Genomic DNA, 16,122 nt, shown 5'->3' with positions numbered 1-16,122 from the left:
GAAATGACGTGCTTTGTTTTTCAGAGCATCGCGTGGACATACACGTCGGTTACGTTTTAAAAACGCACTTCAGCGTGCATATGTTTTCTTTAAATCTAGGAATGCTTTGGCCCAGCAGCTTCCTCATCGTAAATATTTTCCCAAAACCACGACAAAACAAGCACTGACAAAGCTTAAAAGCTGTCAACTGACACCTGATCTTTTGCAGTTGCCAGTGCTGGTTTTAAAAATGGATTGGTAGTTGCCTCCTTGTGCCAGTGAGGTAAAAATCAGATAAGGCACTGAGTGATTCTGCTCCATTGTCTCAGGAAAGGCTGGAGGAGTGCAGGGAACAAGTTGTGCTATAGTTTACAGTAACAAACACACAACACATGACTGCCCCTATTACTACAAGCAAGGCATGCCAGCAGACACTCATGTCCTCTCATTTCAATAACTGCAGGTTGACAGGAGTCTGCATTTCTGTTCCTTTCCATCATCCAGTGCATGTGTTCCACTTCCTACAGCCATTCGGAAAACGTGAATTCCCATTACGAAGTACAGGCCAGGCCTCCCTTTCAATAGAAACCTAAGACCATTACTGAGCACATAGCTGCCACTCCTTTCAGACATATCATAAATAACCAGCTATCTGTAAACCAGCAGATCTGGCATAGGGAAGCTGGTACAATGGTTATTTTTTAGATCCTGCCTGAGCCAGCGCGCATGCGCTGCCCTGCGAGCCTTCTTGTAAACACTTAAAACTTCTATATGTGGGTCTCACTCCGCCCACATACTTTGACACATTTGATTGGCCTTTGCATGTGGCTTTCAATATGGAAATCATGCAAATGGCCAAAGAAGGGTGCATGTCCTGCCTTTGCTCAGAACTTTCACTCTCATGACCTAGGGGTCTCGGGAGCGAGCAGAGACGCGCATTCCTCTCTGATTATCTTGCCTTCTGCAGCCGCGCTTGTTTAGCTTTTAGCCAATCTGAAGATAAGGTGTTTTGTCACTCAACCAATAAATCCATCTGGATTCATTAGGGCGATTTCCAGTTGTATGTCACCTTAGCAGTAACTTATCAATTGGGCATTAAATAATGTAAAGCACAAATGTAGTAGCCACTTAATAAGAACCAAAAATAATATTTTCAGTTTGGCTCATCATTATTAAACATTTTGAAATGCAAATAAAAATGCAACCCCAATAGCTCACGCTTTCAGTAATGCGAGACCTATTGCATTGCAAATGATTGTTAAAGCTTGGACATCACACACTGGAGCAAACGTGCAGGGGTCCTAGAACTTAATGACGCTGGCTTCAGACATCAGACCGCTCCTTCAGGCAATAAGGACCTTTAACACATTAGCTTTTTGTAAATAGAAGTGCTATATCAAGTTTCACAAACTACATTGGGTCTGATCTTGCACAGCAAAGTTTCCCTGAAAATATACAGAATGTAAAGGTTCGAACTGAAGATAGCCCTATTTTTGGCAACCCAGAGCAGTGTCATTCGTCAGATGACATTAGCAATATCTTTCCAATTACACTGCTTATAATGCATGGTTAGTCAAACATAACCTAGATCACCAAGTGATCCAGGAATGCTTTGAGATTGTGGAAGGAGTTTGGACTCTGCTTGTATCTGTGTCCTATTGCCTCCATCACCCATTCTTTGATGGCTGCATGAGCATATTGTATTCACACTACGGGCTCTGGAAGCACCTTTATTCTTCATGACACCGCTGCACAGACCAGTATTGTATGTTTCCTTATTTGTAAATTGTGTCCTACTACGAAGCCCTCTATGGGTCAATATAGTGAACTTCAGAGGTGCATTTTGTTTAGGACTCTTAAATTCTAAGTATTCATGACCACAAATGATTTATCCTTCCCACTTTAAATAGCGTAAAACTGTTTAATGAGGCTATTTGGTGAGTGATGCCACAGTACAATTCAAAACCCCAGCTGCCATCACACAAAGAAACATTCTTGAGCTCCTGTTAGTGGTTATAATTAGCGATGCAGGACTGGGTTACAACGTCTCTTCCTCTACACTGGATGGCACCTTTCTGCTTTGTGTACTGGTCCAGTTGAAGACTCCTCAGTTTTAATTGGGATAAATGGTGCTTTCTGTAAAATTGTCACGTATTTAAATGTCTGAATAACCAAGCAGCAGCGGGAGTGTGACAATTTAACTTTCAAAAAGTATGTGTTGAAGCGTTGAACAATCTCCGTAACATAATTTTTTTGAGCTAGAACCCCATGTTTGTTAAAATCTGTAAGTTATCTAGTTGGTGTATTGTGGTAAATGCAGTAAATTTAAGTTTATGCAGAAAAGGTTTGGGCCTATGGCCTGGGTTACGGCTATGGCTTTGTGTGTAATCTGTGTGCCACTTAAGTCTTTCCATCTCTTATTTTTTCTCTTCGTCTTTTACACACTCACTTTCATGAACTTTGTCTCAATCCTACCAACACTGTGCTGTAAAAGGGGTGTTTCCTTGCAATGAGGCGTTACCATAATTGGTAGGCCATTCTATGGGCTGGTCATTAGCATTTTCTCACCCTGTTTTCCAAACTGCCTCCATCTCTCAGAAAAACAAACTTTGGCTACCAACATCTTTTTTGTCTCTGTAGTATTATTGCCCAATTTTATAGAACCAACATACGAACTCTGGGCAGAATCCTTCTGCGTCCTGTTTGTCTTCCACAGAGACACAACTGTATCCTGCTCAGTTGCAGCCACTGACTGGTAGACTACGACCTCCCTGTACCACTGTCAGGGTACCCTGTAATTAGGTGTGGCTTCCATCTCTCATCGCTGCCCACCATTTCATGTACTTCTCATGATCAATAGTGGAGAAATTTGCTGTACCTGGAGACTTCAAGCTCTTCTAGTGCCAGAAGACTAGAAGTTGTAGCACAAAGTTCAAAACACTTAACGTTTGAGTCAGATCCCCACTAAACTTTTGAGTGAAAATGGCAATTTAGTAACTGAAAGCTCGGGAAGCATGAGAGTAAGAACAAGTGTTCGCTAATTGGATTGAAAGTTCTTAGCTGCAGCTGAGCTGATATATTCCACAGCAGAGCAAGAGGTGATGTAATGAAGACTAGAACTTTGTGCAGTATACACTCGCTGTCACAACCTTTGAGATTGCAGTGCCCCTGAAAGAGGCTAAAACAGAAAACCCAAGCAGCCCTTGCAATTTTGTTGGATCAGCTTCCGAGGAAAGGGGTGCAAGTGTGAAAAGTGTGAAGCACTGCTGCTTTGGTTACTGGGTTGCCTATATTGCTGCACCTCTGCAAGATAGGCCCCCAGTAACTAAAATGCCCCCACCTCTGCAAAACCAGCATACCAGGCAAACGCCCAATGCTGGCTACAGCCAGTCTGGCTCTGGGCTGAAACTGTTGCACATGAGTGGTTGCAGCACATAGTTCTAGTAGGTTAACAACCTGTTTGAATCTGATTAGTGAGATGAGAGCAAGTGGTGTCAGGTATAAGATCCAAAAGAATGTCATGCATCTGGGCAAGAAGTGCCCAGATGAATGGGACTGGAAAGGAAAGACGAGGAAATGTGGAGGTTATTAAAGGGAGTTGGTTGGGGGGAGATTGGCATAGTGCAAAGCAAACTTCCATCCCTTTATATTGTTTCTAAAGGGGCGCGTCAATATTGGAACCCTAAACTTCTTTTAAAATGAAGTTCTGGCTATGTGCCTGCTCTAATGGTACTCAGCCATCCCCAAATGACTAACCTATATATGCCACACTATATCCAAACACACATCTATGCATACCATTCCTCCAGTGCACAGTCTTATAAACTGCCAAAGTGCAGGCAGTGGTATGTAAAAATGTAAATTGATACTTGTATAGCGCACTACTCGCCCGCAAGGGTCTCAAGGCGCTTGTACGAATACCGATGTGGAACCCATCCTGGCTTTCCCTGTGAGGCGTCCACTCCTGGGTACCCCCAAGGTGGAGGCCAGGCATCCTTAGCGTTGTGAGGGCCGTTGTGGAGATTAAGCAAGCTATTGCCCAGAGTTGCAGAGTGGGACTCCATGATTGGAATAGGCACCGAGTCGAAAATTATCAGGTCCAAGGAATTTTGAGCCCAAGACCCGCCAAGGCGGGGAATTGAACCCTGGTCCCGGGTTAGACCTCCTGCCCCCTCTCTACCTTGAATCTTTCTGCTTTAGGCTATCTCTTAATTCAACTGTATCCTACCTTTATTAGCAAAAAGTGGATCCTAGAGGTGAGCATCAATTGTAGAGACTGTTTGGCAAAGGACATTAGGACTTCTGTTTGTATAGCTGATCTGCTACAATAACTTACAAGTATTTTTATATTTCCTTTTATATTCAGATTACTGTTCTTTTTCCATGAGTCCTTTAAGGTTTACCTGAATAACTTTGTTTTTCACACCCCTTACAAGCTGATTTACCGATAGTCTGTGTGACTAGTTAACACTCAAAATGCAAGGGGCTATTCATAACAGAACAGTCACATCTTTCCTAGCAATTGCATTCATATGTTAGCACTGTTCTAAGGATCCTCTCCACCTTGCATTTATAAATAGCTTGTTATTGAACTATCCTGCTAGTTTAAGATGCTGGGGAGTATTGGTGACTAATGACTTAATAGCATGCCACCTTAATGGTCTTATATTGTTTACTTGTATAATGACAGTACTACTCTGTTTCTTATGTAATTATGGGGATGTTATTTTGAGCTTGGCATTCACTAGTTATGTGCATTGAAATTGTCGATTAATTTGTAGGCTGTGCCTGTAGGATTAAAAGGAGACCTTTGTTAGTCGTTTATAAAATCTGTTTTGGCTCAAAGTCTACCGAAAGCTATGAGCGCAACACTTTTCCTCAGTAAGGGACGTATCCTGTCTGTGTACTACAAGTGACTTTAACTTTTTGTCCTAGTTGGTGAGAATAGCTAAGGTATTGGGCACAGAGGATCTCTATGACTACATTGACAAATACAACATAGAACTGGACCCACGTTTCAATGATATCCTTGGGAGGTAAGTGATTCCCCCACCCCCGTCCTTCCCTGATTCGGGTAGTTTTTGTGAACTTGAACTCGTTGTTTTTTTTTTACTTTTCCCTAAATATGTGATCACAAACTGAATTAGGTTTTCAAAAACTCTAAATCAGACTTTGCAAGTTTTCAGGTATTCAGTGCAGTTGCCTCTGGGTTAATATATGGCATTTTATTTGTTTGGAAATTATAACTATTGTATCTAAATGGAAACTTTTATCTTGGCGTGGTTTGGTGGTGAGGGAAAAATGGGTAGGAAAGAGGGTGTTGCTAGACGGCTGTATGTAGGGTACAAGATTGGGCGAATAGCTTTTGACAAACTGGTTTAATTGCCAGTTTTAAATTTAGCCAAATGGCACAGGGGTAAGCTTGTCACTTGTGTTGCTTGGGGCTGCTGATCATGTTAGGGTGCGGGTGGATCCGCCCACCTTGTCATCTATCGCCAATGTCAGCAGTGAGTGTTTGGGGAAAATAAGTTATCGTCTGAGCTTCAGTTCCTGTTTGTTGAACTGACAGCCTTGAACAGTGAGAGCACTGCTGTCTAGAACTGGTTGACTCTTGTGTGTTGTTTTTTTCAGACACTCTCGGAAGCGATGGGAGCGTTTTGTTCATAGTGAAAACCAACACCTTGTGAGCACCGAAGCCCTAGATTTTTTGGACAAACTGCTTAGATACGACCACCAGACGCGGCTGACAGCGAGAGAGGCCATGGACCACCCATATTTCTGTGAGTACTGTATGATGTATGATCTGATGTCCAAATTGTGCTATGGACAGAAAATGTAATGTTTGTCGCCTATGTACATCTATTTTGATTTGTAATCCTTTTTTTAAATTTTATTTTAAATGTAAAGATCCCATTGTGAAGGACCAGGCCCGTATGGGCTCCTCCACCATGCCAAGTGGGAGCACACCTGTCAGCAATGCAAGTATGATGCCAGGTGAGTCTCTAAAAATGTCACCAGGGGTCCAATTTTAGGAATCATGTTTATGGGCACCCAGCAGTAGCTGGAAAAGAGCTCAGGTATTCTTCCTGTCTTATTGGCTAGTCTAACAATATTCTCAGCCTCTACAGTTCTCAGAAGCACTTCTTAATAGTGTAATTCTGATCAACTTTATGAATTGTAATGCATTTGTACTTTCTTTGAGTTACAGCAGAAAAGTTTTTGAGCACCATCCTCGATCTTTAAATTAGCTGTTGCAGGGAACTCTAATTCGGTAGGCGGTTTTTTTCCTAACTGGATTGAGGAGATACTAAATTTACTGATCCAAATGCAGGTGTTAGTGTAACAGCACCATAGCAAGTGCAGTGCTCAGTTTCTCTTGTTGCTCTTGCTGGCATCCATACTGATTCCTAATTCACCATGACACTACTATTTATTTTTCTTAATTCCTACCATTCAAACAGTGACTATGACCGTCAACTCCATTTCTAGAAACTGAAGCAAGGCAGTCAGATGTGAGATTTTACAGTGGCTTCATCGAAAATCTTCTTTAGTGGATCCAGTAATCGTTCTGCTAAATTCCAGATGATAGCTGTAGAAACACACAGCATGAAAATAAGGATTCTTCAGAGGGTTATAGTGTGAAAAGCCTAAATAACGTTAACGGCAAATGTTAGATGTACTTGAGATTGTTGGAGAATGAGACCTACATTCCTAACTTGGAAATTACCCTAATGCTTTTTGTATTTTAAATCCAAGATTACTGCTTTCCTTTTGCAGCCCTCTAGAAATATAGATTTGCAATGACGCATTTTTATGACAGACCAGGTTTTTCTAAAGAACCTTGTTGCACCTTTAGCATGGTTATAGGTAAAGTTGGCAAAGTCCTGCATGGAAAAGAGGGAGCGGAGGAGACCAGAGGGGATCTTAGGTGGTGTTTGCTCTCAGGTTAGACTGTGGTAAGTGTTACCAAGCGTTGACCTATGATTCAGACCTTGCAGAGAGTCTGTGATGTCAGTGTATCACTGTTGCATGCCTCTGCATCCAAAGTCATTTGTGGGCAACTGAGATTGAATAGATATACCATGAATGATGACCATTCATTTAAATGCTCAACAGCGGTAATCCCAGGCGATCCGGTGTAATGCCTGGTATATCTAGAACGATTGTTTATGGCAAAACAGGGAGAGCCTCTTACTTGAGCAAGCATAGGTCTTATAGCCTTTCATGCCTGGGCACCACAGCGGTGTGATAAAATGGCAAAAAGTGCTGAGTGCACCACACCTATGTTTGTGTCACACACAGCATGTCTGGTCAGTGCGAACTCGTTGACGGCAACAGTGTTCAAGGCTTTGTGGTGACCATAGAGCGCAAAATGAAATGTGTATGATGCCGTCTAAAAGAAGGCTATTAACACCCAAAGTGTTGGCTGTCTTGCTCCTAAAGGAAAGCTAACCCCTTGGATGATTGAATGCACTTCTCATGTGTCTAGGGCATTGCCTGCTTTCTGTTGCAAAATTTGACAGTGTAGTGGGTTGTAAGATGGTGAGACATATGTTGGGAAAATGTGTTTACTTCCACGTAGATCATGGCAAATGGAATGAAGAGAGTGGTGGTACTATGCAGCAGATATAACATATAATTTGTGTTTTGAAGCTCAGAAACACCCAAATTTAACACAGAAAATGTATAGGCCAAGTGGTGACCATTTAAAAGCAGTCACTACTTGTCCTTCGGCTGGTATAACTCAGTGAACCTCATGCTGGTTATCTTCATTGCCTTCTATCCTCATTACGTTCCAGATAGATAAGTGTGAGTTTCTTAAGGAGGAAGGTTATCTGCGGATGGTCCTACCCGTGCATCCTAGGAAACAAAGGTATGGAAAGAGATTCACCACACTGGAGAATAATCCTATACATAAAATGTGCAAAAAAGTATAAAAGAATGAAAGGCCTGATGTGTGGCCCCCAACACCCTGCCTGTCAGACGTGCATCAGTGCTCTCTAGCACTTTCCAGGGATCTACATTGAAAAGTGCAAAAGATCTTGTTAACTGAAGTAAAAGGTCAACCTACCGTAATCCATAATGTCGAAGCCTGTCCTAGCGTAGCTTGGAAAAGCAGTACTGCCCAGTCTTCGATGTTTATCTGCCGCCCATAGTGAAGAGAAGCTACTGCCCCTACTAGACTGGTTACTGCTGATGGCTGGATTACAAACCATTACACGGGCAACATAGGCGATGGAGGTTGTTACCAAGGTGGAACAATCCCCCTCTCCCTGACTTGCTAAATCCTACTAGTTTCCCTATAACCTCTGTAGCTAGTAGTCCGTTGTGTAGTGTTGCATCTCTTTCGTGTGTGGTTGAGAAAATATGCATGATGAACAGCATCCATAGAGCATGCTATTGTCCTGTCCAAAATGGTTGTTACTCTGCACTTTGCCTGCATCCTTTCTTGTTGTGACATCCTCTGTTGTTTCAGGTACTTGCCTGAAACTTGGGCTCTCTGTTGGACAGGGGAATCTGTGCTAAATCTATTTTCCGTACTGTACCAAAAACACACGGCTCCCCTTTCCTGCAGTTGTGATGGGCATACCTTAACAATCATGGCATATTAGGGAGGCTCTCTGAATCTAATTATACACAAACACTTTGGTCAGTTTGGACCAATCTGTCCTTTGCTATCAAACAATGTAAGTCAAGAAGAGGAGTCCTAAATGGAGGTGGATTTAGAATTTAGGAGGTCAGCTGTTTGACTTAGCTGCTTTTAACCCTAGAGGGTCTACTCTGAATCCAGATTGTTTATTCTTCAGGATCAGGTTGTTCTCAACATTCTTACTGCTGCCCCAAGAGTCTACTTTCCATTATTTTGTGCGGATGTGGAAGTTTCAACATTTTAATTGAACTGAAATTGTAATTGAACTGAACAAGGCCCTTTCCTATGTTTATAAAGTATGGGTGTTATGATGGCCTATTAACACCCAGAGACATGTTAATTGTTTGTGAGGTCTGCTGTCAGGCAGTGGAGAATGTTATTTAAAAGCATCTAAACATTGTTCCACTGGGAGAGTGTTGTATTTGTATTTTTTGTCCAGGTGATTAGAACACCTCATAGGACAACTTAGGGTGTACTTACAACACTACTGGCTGATAAGCCAATACTTTTGTCCCCCTTCCCAGTACTGCATAACAAATACAGGCCCGTGGGAGTTTTTGCAACAAAGCTATGACTGAACTTCAACTGTCTCGTTGGACATTTCTCGAGCTATTACTGCCTTCCTCTGGGGTATGATGAAAAAAAGGCAGTTACAAAGGACAGAGTTAATCACAAACAAATGATTTAAAACGGTTAGGTCTGGCAGTTGGATAAAGGAGGATTACTAAGTTGATCAGTGTGGCAAAAATGTATGAACTTCTGAATGGACATTCTAACCAGATTCTTGGACACTCATCTTGTGGTGGCAGACTCTGATAGAGATTGGAGTATTGCAGATTATAAATAGGTGGTCAGATATGGTTAAGGCGCTTACGCAGGTTATGCACCCCCCTTCCTAGCATACACACAATGTAGTCGGTCACCCACTTATTGCAGATACAATTAGAGGGATAATCTTACTGAGTCAATACAAAAAGCCTGGTGAGACAACATGGGTAAAACTCCAAAAGAAAGTTCGGTCTTTAAGATCTGTCTGCCTTTTGCACCCTGCTTGAATGAAGAATCTCCCCATAACTAGATAAACAGAAGAGGGACCCTGAGAACCAAATCTAAGGGAACATCCAACCAGGGAAAAAGAGAACCTAAACAACATCAACCGATGTCCCCGCCTTAAATAAACAAAGGGCAATAGCTCCAAGATATTGGAAAATAAACCCAGAGAACAGCTCCACAGGATTTTTTTTAATCTATCATTATAAAATATTTTATCATTTAAAAAAATAATAATAATTATACATATAACAGAGCACATAGAAAAATTCATTCATAGAAATACAAAAAGAAAACGACTCGTATGAAAAACTAGCACAGATATTCATAAAGAGCAAAAAAACACAGCCCACAATTAACAATATTCAAAAAATAGAATTACACACTATATATCCTGCAGCCAAGAAACAAATGCATTAATCAAGAACAGTAAATCCAAAACACATTAAAGTACAAAAAAATGACCAAAAAGTGAATAACATCAGACATAACAGATATGCAATTCACAACTATACCAAACACAACACACACGAGAAAAGCGCTGACGCGTGTTTCGGAAAATACCAAGAACAGATATAGAAATTCCTTCGTCGGGGCGCACATTTCATATTTTGATCAGTGTTCGTGACCCAGGAGTGCTCATCAAAGAATAGAAGCATAATACAGTGTGCACCTCAGGGCTGAAGAGACTGTCTGTGGGGGTATAATATACAAGGGATAAAAAAGTTAAAAACACTGGACCAATCAGGGTCACACATTGAGCAAGACATTCACTAGGTTCACAACATAATACATAAACTCAAAGAAGAAAACTAAGGAAAACAATGTTTAATGATATATCTAACAATCCAATCATACCGTATGCCTTATATCCCAAAGACCCGTGTAGAATTCAGGACAGAATATCCATCACAAAAATCATAAAGTACAAACCTTAAAAATCTAAGGGTACAGACTACCTTTCTTAACCTGGAGTCTGGACGGAGCAGAATAGAAATCCTACAGGACTGTAGTTCCTACATGAATTTGAACAGAGAAGAGAAGATGTTGATATAAATAATCGGCGTAACACAAATAGATACTGCGGAATTCACCATAGTACATACAATATGTCAAGAGACTAAACCCACTAACCCAATAGGGCAGCCTAGGTGCAATGGTGGACAAGAATCCAGAATTTAAGGCAACATCTCAAAAGGAGAGAGGCTGTTAGCAGAACACTAGCTGCAGATATAGGGAGAACCCAATATCCCCCTGTATTACTAGAAAACAGGGCTGATGTAAAGAGGACTAAATCAAAGAATGTTAAGATAAATCTGTGGAAAGCGCTCACCTGTATATAGATAAAGGAGGTATGCAGCAGCTTCCGGAGGCTAATGCAAAGGAATTTACGAAACCGTCTGTGAAGGTCCCCCATTCAGGGCAAACCGGAAATTTGTAAGCTTGGAGCCTAAATACAAAGCCAAATACGAAAACAATACAAAGAAAACCAATGAATCTGGTTATAAACAGGAAACGGGACTAACGTTGAGATTAAAGAAAAAAGATTGAAGAATGGGGGACCCTAGGAACCGCTTACCTAGATATCACTTTCTGGAAGATTGAGCCATCGGTATTCCAGTAGAATTAACCACTGCCAGGAGTCCCGGATATGAGAGAAAGTGGCCCCAAAGCATATGTAGTCAGAGGCAATTACAGTCGGGACCTAGGCATAAATAAGGAAGGCGGGCAATAGAGAACTGCGTGACAAGAATAGAATATAAGGAGACTCCCGCACACCCCGCTTACCTTGTTACCGTATTCACTAGAAAAAAGGGCATAAATTCCGCAGTCGGTAATGCTGATAAAGCAATGCCCATTGCGGCTCTCCTTTAAATACAAAACCCAGCCGATCGAAATGAGCTCTTAACAACTTTCACTTGGGCCGACGGAGCAAAAGCTAGACCGTATAATAATGCCTGAAAGAAGGAAACCCGCGTCGGCTATTTTCCAACGGGGCTAGGTATCGTGTCAGAACGCAGCTGCATTCCACATAATAAGAAAACTGACTCTGAGAAATAGAGGAGAGGCGTCCGCCATGTCAAAATGTATAAAAAACAAGAGTACAAAATATAAAGCTGGAACCATAATAAAAAATAAAAAAACGGACACGAAAATGAAATAAATAAGCGGCCAACCCTAAATTGTAGCTCTGAATCATTTTTGTTCGGACGAATGATAAAATACCAAATAAAAGTGCAAGCAGCAGATAACGAAAAGAGCCTAAACCCAGGGGGAGGGCTGTACTAAATCTGAAACACAAAGTGGGCATGATAATACCGGTCCCCTGGGTGGAGTAGCCATACGCCATCTAGACAAGCACACCAACAAGGGTAACCGAGTAGCTTGCCCAAAGATCCACTAGATTAGATGGAAAAATGAAAAAGCAGCTCATCTAAAGTAGCAATCACAACGGTGTGCTGCTCATCAAAGTGACAAAGGGCAGGAACACGTGCTCAGAAAAAATAAAAAAATAGAAAAACAATGCACAGACCTGGGAGAGGAGCTAACCTCCACCATGTCGAATGTTAGACATGCAAATAGAAAGCCCAAGAGGGGTAAAAGAAAAAATAAAGTATAGAAAAATCAAAACAAGGACATACCAGGGACTAATCAGGAAGATTAATCCTTTCAGTGACAATACCAGGGGTATATAACAATCACCCTAAGTTTCAGAAGAAAGAGTATGAAGAATTATATGGCAAACATAAGGATCGAGGGCCATACCGCCATTAAATAATGGCATTCTCCCACGGAAGACATTCATTCAAACCTGTGGTCGCCGTCTGTAAAGTGAAGATACAGAATACCTCTTTTACCACTGAGGGCATCAACATTTCCATCCTTGGGGCAGATCACCCGTTCAAGAATAAGCCATTTGAGGTCCTCAATGGCATGTTTGAATTCATTCCAGTGGGCAACCAAAGGAGCTCCCATCCGATTATTACGAATGGATGACTTCTGCTAGCTGAACCGCGTTCTGAATTGTCTACCAGTCTCACCAACATAACCCTTCCGGCAGGGGCAAAGCAGGAGGCGGATAACATTGGTGGTACGGCAGTTTGTCATTTCCTTAAGGAGAAACTTTCTCTTGCCCCACACAAGTACAGAGATAGTTATAACGGCATCACATGCGTGGCAATTGCCACATTTGTAACTCCCATTGATAGGATTAGATCCTGTGATGGATCTCTGGGTGAACCCGGAGTCCGGGGGCACAGCGGCCCTAACTAGGGCATTTCTGAAGTTCCGCCTGGACGCGAAGATGGGTTTTTCCAGTTTTTCCGCTGATTTATCAGCATTCAGAATGAATTTTTCTATGTGCTGGTTGATATGCGTATATATATATATATATTTTTTTTAAATGATAAAATATTTTATAATGATAAATAAATAGAAAATCAGTGGAGCTGTTCTGTGGGTGAATTTTTCAATATCTTGGAGCTATTGCCCTTTGTTTATTTAAGGCGGGGACATCTGTTGGTATTCTTTAGAATCTCTCCATAACAACAATGGAAGGAGATATGGATTTGTATTAGGCGTTTTCTAAAGTGCTGCATGTCACATAGGTGGATACTTAGAGTAAGAGGAACAGTCAAGAATATTAAACAACCTTTGCCAAAGCTAGTAGGTCTCGCTTTTTGGGTCTTAACTTTCGGTGTTTTTTTGCTATGCTGCACAGCAATGCAGCTGCTGTGCAGCATGGCTAAAGAATTTTTTTTCAAAGCCTTTGAGGCGGCTGGCTGCGTCATTTTGAATGCATGAGTGCCACACATACGCTCACCTACATAATGAAGCAGCCGCACTTTTCTTCTAGGTGCCAATCTGAGTTGGATCCGTAACCAAAAAAAGTGTGAAAGCATTTCTTTGAAAGCGGGTGAGGGGAAGAAACAGGAGGCTAGAAGGAAAGGGCGGGGAAGGAGCAATACAATACATGAGCCGTATGGTGGGACCGAAGCTACTCTGACAAGTGCACATTGGCTAGCCCACCATGAGAAGCACGCTGGTGACAGAACAACACAAAGTGCAGACAGAGAAGTACATGAGGGAGATGGCTAAAAAATGCATGGACCCTCCCATGGGGTGCTAAAGTCAAAATTAAAAAAGTAGTTATTAATTGTCCTCGAGATAAAGATGCTATTCCTCATGGGAGGGACAGACACAAGATTGACAAGCTGGGACAAGAGTAAGAAGTAGGCAAATGAGTGATCAGAAAGTCAACCAATTTTAAGCAACTGGCAGGATCCAAGCTTCTGTATGTTCTCACATTGTTCGATTACTCCAAGGATGATAGTCTTAATTTGTTTGCTCTTCAGTATGCATCAGATACAGATCGCGTCATCGACGTTAAAGCCATTGCCAGCAGCTATCAAGCACACAAACTATCCCTATATAATATAGATAATTATTTTCTTAAGATACTTTCAGGGTTTATAAGCAAAGTATGGACTGTGGTGGTCCACTTGTGAAATCATGGTCACTGTGACTTGCCTTAGTCAACTGCGGCACATATTTCTTTTGTATGCACATGTACTAGTGGTACCAGCACCACAAGAAACGTTCTAAATTGATTTTTATGAGAAGGGCGGAGTTTAACCGTTTAAAAAAAATATATATTCAAATCAGTAAATTTTTATATCGGAGAATGATAAACTTTGTAAATGTGTCTATGGCTTTTATGTATGGCATTAAAAGGCTTTTTCAAATTTTTAGGAATTTCTACGGTGCCAACCTCATCGCCCATGGGACCTCTCGCAGGATCACCTGTCATCTCTGCCGCCAACAGCCTGGGGACGCCGGTTGCAGCCACAGCTGGTGCACCACAGTAATGCCAGCATCTCTTGCTGCCCATGCAGTGGAGTGTGGGGACTCTTCACAAGCTCCGCATCTAAGCAGTTGCCCGTGGATTTATAGTAGTTCTGTCATTATATCTTACAATAATTATAGGATGACTTTTTTTTTTTTTTTACATGAACTTTTTTTGTATTTTCACACTGGCCCGTGGCTGCCCAGGCAGCAAGAAAGGGTCCTTCAACAAAAGACTTTGCTTTTTGTTAAAAGTGGAAATTCTTCATCCAAGAGCAAATTTTTTTTCTCTTCCCACCTCCTCCCCAATTTCCTGGTCTTTCTTCAGGTGGGATTTTTTCATGCTCTGTCTTTTGGTCTCGCCTCTTCACAGCTGTTTCTAATTTCTCTCTGGAGCTTCATGGACAAATCTGCAATCTTTGCATTTTTTTAAACATTAATGGTTTATTTTTAAAGCCATGCCCAGAGGAAATGGGGAAAACCCAAGGTCTGGAAATGTGACCCAAAGTGTCAGAGCTACTGCAGCAGGTTTCAAGCAGTGCCCTGCTAATGTGAAATGAAACTACTCCCCACGTCCTTTCTGCCTCAACCCTTCCTGAGAATGTAGCTTGCCATCCCCTCCTAGAATGGAATGAGTGCCTGTGTTCTCTCCATGACTGAATCCTACCATTTCTTACCTGCATGTTTTTTGTTTTAATTTAAAACTTATAAACTGTAAATCCTGTCGACACTGGAGAGCAGGGGCTTCTTGTTCTGTACAGTTTCTCCAGTGTAGCCCTGTGGGAGATGAACTTGAACCTAAATTGCCCAGTTCTACTCTTTTCTTTAAGATAGTTTGTCGCAGGGTTTTAGGATTTTTGTTTGTACCCTTTATATGATGGTCAGAGGTAGGTGCCAGGAGCCATTATGCTGAGCTTCTGCGGTGCCCAAGTCCCTTTTCATTCAGCATTTGGATTGTGCAGGCCTGTAAATATGCACGGACAGCTGGCAAGAGCTTGCAGACAGACTTCGCCTCATTGGTAAACTTTGAATCCTCATGGGGAGGGGGCGGGAATATGTGTTCATCCCTGCTTACCCGTTCTGTACATAGACACCCTCTGTCCTCCACTTGTGAAAGATCCAGTCATGGACTTTGGTGTAAATAAAGGTTTGGTTTTATTTATCAAATGTAATGTCTCCTTGTGAAATGTTATCTTCCAATGCCCCGGCAGGTCACTGGTTGTATTTAGGGTCATTTAAGTTTACTTATTATGCCTTCTGTATAGCGCCTATATGTATTTCTTAGGATGGATTCTTATAATGGTGTGTAATGTATCTTCCAAATATTCCCAGGTGCCAGACAGGATCCCGAAGATCAGTTTTTTATGTTTTGCACCCTTCAGCGCAGATCCCAAACGCTGCTCCCAACTTTCAGTCTTCTACAACAAATGTTCTACAACAGCTTGCTGACGAACTATTTGCCCAGCAAAAACAGGATTCAAGCCATCTTGTTACTGCAAGAAAAAGCTGTTGGTTAAGGATCTGCACAAAGTGTTTCTCTGGTGGTTGGGCTCCAGACTCGAATCGGTCATGTGACAAGTGTGCCTTTATGCACCCAA

At 41.8% G+C, this 16,122-nt stretch overlaps 1 protein-coding gene across 2 annotated transcripts in view; it reads left to right on the top strand.

The window, feature by feature from the left end:
• CSNK2A1 (casein kinase 2 alpha 1) overlaps positions 1-15,691 on the top strand; it is a 139,692-nt gene extending 124,001 nt beyond the window's left edge. For both annotated transcript variants that reach the window (XM_086932722.1, XM_086932723.1), the window contains exons 10-13: positions 4,915-5,015; positions 5,611-5,759; positions 5,887-5,973; positions 14,432-15,691. In XM_086932722.1, coding sequence (XP_086788848.1) covers positions 4,915-5,015; positions 5,611-5,759; positions 5,887-5,973; positions 14,432-14,547 — 453 coding nt within the window. In that variant the 3' untranslated portion in view covers positions 14,548-15,691. The remainder of the gene's footprint in view (positions 1-4,914; positions 5,016-5,610; positions 5,760-5,886; positions 5,974-14,431) is intronic.
• Positions 15,692-16,122: the final 431 nt, after the last annotated feature.

Source organism: Lissotriton vulgaris, chromosome 7 (genome assembly GCF_964263255.1).
Source record: "Lissotriton vulgaris chromosome 7, aLisVul1.2, whole genome shotgun sequence".
NCBI lineage: Eukaryota > Metazoa > Chordata > Amphibia > Caudata > Salamandridae > Lissotriton > Lissotriton vulgaris.
Note: the sequence above shows the minus strand (reverse complement) of the source record. Positions and strands in the feature narration are given on the sequence as shown.